We start from the raw sequence: 4,393 nt of genomic DNA, 5'->3' as shown, positions 1-4,393 counted from the left end.
AATAGGGAAGACAGAATCCTTAAAGATGACTTGATTCCTAGCAAGCCATGTCCCCCAGGTGATGAGTAACGGAATGGTTCTCTCTCTGTCATTTGAAGTTTCATTCCACCACCTCTGCCAAGCATCTAAGAGCCCCTGCCCTTCCCACCTAAAAGGAACTTTTAACAGCCTTAACATTTCGGCCCATAGGCTGGAATTAAAAGGGAAAAAAAGAAACAGGTGTTGAACTGTTTCGACGCTGTCTTTACAAAGGGGGCACCTACCAGGACCAATCCTTCCTCTTCTTTGAAGAAAATCCCAGGTAGGAACTTTCTGAAGCAGGACACACCAGAAGAACAGTCTTGTTTTAGCTGGCCCTTTTAACTTCCATAGCGGTTTAGCCCACCAAGCCGGATTCTCCCATCCATTTTGAGACATCATCCATTTATACCCTGTCTTTAGAGAATAAAAACCATTCTGGGCAAAGACCCATTTAAGCTCATCCAGAGAATCAGAGAGCTTGACTGAGGAGTTAAGAAGGTCCCTTTTATACAAGTCCCATTCCTCCAGCCATTCATCATCCAAATTTAAATCTCTTCCCTGAAACCACCCTTGACTCCAGATGGTGGAAACCCGAGGATCAGCCACCTGATTTAATGTGTAAAGACCCCTATCTTTTAAGGCCGAAACCAGCCCCTGAGATAGAGAAAATCTCTCTGAACAGCCTATCCAGGGGTCTCTACCCAACCTGATCTGAGTTTCGTCCCCCACACTCCAAGCCAATCCCTTCTCTATGACTTTGACAGATGCAACCACAGCTTTCCAAACCACCGAGGAGTTTTTGGAAGACTTTTGCGGCAATCTGATCCAATCAAGCATTGATAGGGGATCAATATATTTCCTTTTAGACACAGAGGTCCACAGGTTCTCAGTGGAAATGAGTCTCCAGGCGAGCTTTGCTGCTAAAGATTGGGAGAAGCAAGCAAGGTTTTTAATACCCCAGCCTCCCCACTCTTTAGGACGAGCGATTTTATCCCACGCAATCCAAGGGGTAACTTTCTCAGACTTAGACCCTGCCCACAGAAACCTGCTGCATAATTTATCAATTGAGTATAATATTCCTTTGGGAACCCATGTCAGACTAGCCCAGTAGACTGGGACTGCCATCAGAACAGATTTAATTAACACAAGCCTACCAGCCCTGGAAAGCCACTTGTAACTCCAATGTTTTAGTTTGGATTCAAGTTTTGCAAGGATCCAATTCCAATCTTTTATCCTGTAATTGTCAAGCTTCAGAAAGAACCCCAGATATTTAAAAGAATCCTCCAGCATTTTGACTTCAAATTTCAGTACCAATTACACTCTGCGTGTCAGCTCTCTAGACAAACCTATGCATGTTAGTGTAGATTTTCTCTCATTTATGCAGAGACCAGTAGCCTTCAGGAAAAGGTCCAAGATCCTCTTGAGCGTCCTACAGTCCTCGAGACTACCATTGCTGAAAAGGATTATGTCATCCATGAAGAGGAGGTGAGTGACCCAGAAATTATGTGCTACTTCAATTCCTTTGAGAGTCCCCTGTCTTTTTGCGTCATGGATCAAGAGACTGATGCCATCTGCTGCCAGCAAAAACAAAAGGGGAGAGAGCGGGCAGCCTTGGCGAAGGCCACGTTCAGGGCTAAAAAAACTGGAGGCCGCTCCGTTGATCAGGACAGCTATGGATGAAGAAGAAACACAGCTCATAACCCATCTTACAAAATCATACCTGAACCCCAAGTGAGTTAACAGAAGCCTAAGGTACAACTAGCTGATTCTGTCATAGGCCTTAGACAAATCGATTTTCATAACGACTCCCTTTTTTTTTCCTTTTTTAGACTATGAAGCATTTCTTGAGCAACTCCTACAGCTTCATGATTTTGTCTTCCGTCTAAAATTCCAAATTGCTCAAGGGAAATGTTTCTAGAGAGGAAAGGTTTTAGCCTGACGACAATAATTTTTTAAACACAAGAACACAGGGAAATGGGTCTGAAATCGCCAAAAGAACCTGGAAGATCAGATTTGGTCATGAGTGCTAGAAAGGTGGCATTGAAGGGATGATATATTGATCTTGTATGCCTGGAGTCTTCCACAGCTGCCACTAACTCATCTCCAATAAATTCAAAGAAATGCTGGAAAAAATCGGTAGTCCAGCCATCCGGGCCAGGGCTTTTGTCCCTTTGCATAGATTTGAGGATGTTTTCAACCTCTTCCTTAGAAACAGGTTCCATGATGGAATCATTACTTTCCTCCTCTATGAATCTTGGAAAGATCTGGGCAACTCTAATAACTTCTGCAATAGAAACTTCCTTTGGCGCTTTGAAAAGATTCTTGAAATAATTGACCCCCAATGAGGCCAAATCTTCAAAAGAACGAGCCATTTCACCATTGGCTTTCTTCATTTCCCAGATTGTATTAGAGTTTTTTCTCCCTTTGGCATAATTCTGAAAAAACTTGGTGTTTTCGTCCCCTGCCTGCAACCAGATCGCTCTACTTTTTAAGCGCTAGCTTTGCTCTCTGAGCTAGAGAATTCTCCTTCTTTCCATCTCCAACTCTTGAATTCTAGCCCGAGACTCTACTGTTCCATAGCCATTTCCGTCTGGGTCTTCAAGGAGGGCAAGCTCAGAGTTAACAAGTTTCAGGGTTTCTTCTTCCTTCAGTTTCTTTTGGAGGGCCCAATGCTTTGAGGCGACCTTCATCCTTTTTAAATTGTCCATAAAAACCTGACTGCGACTCTCATCTTCATTAAGAACATCTTTCTTCCAAGTGTTATGGAAGAGGCTAATATAAGAAGCATCCGAAAGCCAAGAAGAATTAAATTTAAAGGGAGTACCCGGTTTAGTGAAATCTCCCTTCACTTCCAGGAAGACAGGGAAATGATCCGAAAGACCACCATCCCCAACCCAATGTCTAAAAGCCTGTAAATTTTCTGCCAGCGATTCACAGATCAGGAATCGATCAAGTTTCTTCCCGATCCAATCTTCTCCTATTCTTCGATTCCTCCACGTAGGGCGCAACTTGAGTGGGGAGACATCCACCAGGAGAGAAGAGGCCAGTTTATTTTGAAAGAACTCAGAAAGGGGATCTGCTCTGGCTCTGACCCCCCAAGATTCTGTCAACCCCAAAGAAAAATTAAGGTCTCCTCCGATTATAAGGTTTGGGTGCGACAGAAAAGACTTTGCGAAGAAGGAGTTCCAGAACCTCTCCCGTTCCAAAACAGGACCATAGACATTAAGAAAAAGAAAAGGGATGCATAGTTCGTTGGAAAATAGTTCCACAGCCAAAACATTTTCTGATCCCCAAGAGGAGATCTCTCGTAACACCTTCACGTTAAAACCCAGAACCACCCCTCCCAAATGTCCATTAGCATCGATTGCATGGAAGCTCCAACCCGGAAGAAGCTTGAAGAGACATCCTGAAATTTCTTCCCCCTTCCCCAGAGTTTCTTGGAGAAGGATAATATCAGGTTTGTTGGTCCTGACCAGATCCTTCAGAGCTAGCTTTTTGGGTAGACTAGCTAGACCCCTGCAGTTGTAGGATAAGATGATCATCGAGAACTCTCAGGGGGTGACTACTTTGCTCTAAGCACCCCTGGCAGAGACATTTGTTTCCCTCCAGCAATATCAATGACAGCCTTCAACTGTGCCTTCGACAGATTTGTTTTCCTTCCTCTTAGCTTTCTCGGACCTGCTGACACCATATCCAGCTCCAGACCTCCTACAACCAGCCCTTTCCCTTTCCTAATGGCTAAAGGTCGAAGATTGTAGGGGGTTTCAGGGTCCCCAACACCAGGAGTAAAAGATGAGGCAAAATCCATGGGAAAGGAAGACTGCTTAGGAGAAGATGGGATGGCCATTATAAAATTGTCTAATGAGGCAAGTCCCTTCTTCAGATCTAGCAGATCATTCAATAGCTGCCTGAGAGGAGCAATCTCATCTCAGCCAGATTGATTAAAAGCATTAGAATAGCAAAGGAGGAGGAGGGGGGTAGGATGGAACTCGCCTGAGTCGTCACTGCCATTACAGAGACTACAGAGATACCCAGGAAAGACAGCAGGTTTGATATAGCCTCACTTGCTGCAACCCCAGGCTGTTTCTTTCAACTTCCTCCGCATGCTCCAGACCCAACTCCTGAGTGTTTGCCTGAAAATCGGTCTCCTTGATCTGAGCCCCTTCTTCCTGAGTGAACACCATCTGATTTTTTTCTCTCTAGATTTTTCCCACTTTTCCTTTGCCTTCGACGATGATGATGTCCAAGAGGGCACTCCCGAGCCAGATGTCCATAATTATGGTAGCGATGACATCTGAAAGGGAGGTTTTCATAGTCTAGGGTCTGAATAAACTATAGACCTCGATACTTCAGAATCATAGCATCCGCCAAA

The 4,393-nt window shown here is 44.4% G+C and overlaps 2 protein-coding genes across 2 annotated transcripts; both read right to left on the bottom strand.

Moving 5' to 3' along the window:
* Positions 1-1,335: 1,335 nt before the first annotated feature.
* Positions 1,336-2,393, bottom strand: LOC149191069 (uncharacterized). The gene is made up of 2 exons (XM_089410656.1): positions 2,092-2,393; positions 1,336-1,741 (listed from the first exon to the last, which is right to left on the bottom strand). The coding sequence occupies exons 1-2, from the start codon at positions 2,391-2,393 to the stop codon at positions 1,336-1,338; spliced, it is 708 nt and encodes a 235-aa protein (XP_089266782.1).
* A 141-nt stretch (positions 2,394-2,534) lies between these two features.
* LOC149191068 (uncharacterized) lies at positions 2,535-3,563 on the bottom strand. Its single transcript, XM_089410654.1, has one exon. It carries the CDS (start codon positions 3,561-3,563, stop codon positions 2,535-2,537), a length of 1,029 nt encoding a protein of 342 aa, XP_089266780.1.
* Positions 3,564-4,393: the final 830 nt, after the last annotated feature.

This window comes from Pinus tabuliformis, chromosome 3_1 (assembly GCF_031772625.1).
Source record: "Pinus tabuliformis cultivar Carrire ecotype Pingquan chromosome 3_1, CPIR1, whole genome shotgun sequence".
Classification (NCBI taxonomy): Eukaryota; Viridiplantae; Streptophyta; class Pinopsida; order Pinales; family Pinaceae; genus Pinus; species Pinus tabuliformis.
The sequence above is the reverse complement of the archived record's forward strand: the minus strand, read 5'-3'. Positions and strand labels throughout refer to the sequence as shown.

Bases quoted from the DNA above. Each gene is read 5' to 3' on its own strand.
- LOC149191068 (XM_089410654.1), bottom strand. From the start codon at position 3,563: ATGATCATCTTATCCTACAACTGCAGGGGTCTAGCTAGTCTACCCAAA.
- LOC149191069 (XM_089410656.1), bottom strand. From the start codon at position 2,393: ATGGCTCGTTCTTTTGAAGATTTGGCCTCATTGGGGGTCAATTATTTC. The intron at 1,742-2,091 runs GCATACAAGATC...CTTGGGGTTCAG, and splicing joins GCAGCTGTGGAAGACTCCAG to GTATGATTTTGTAAGATGGG.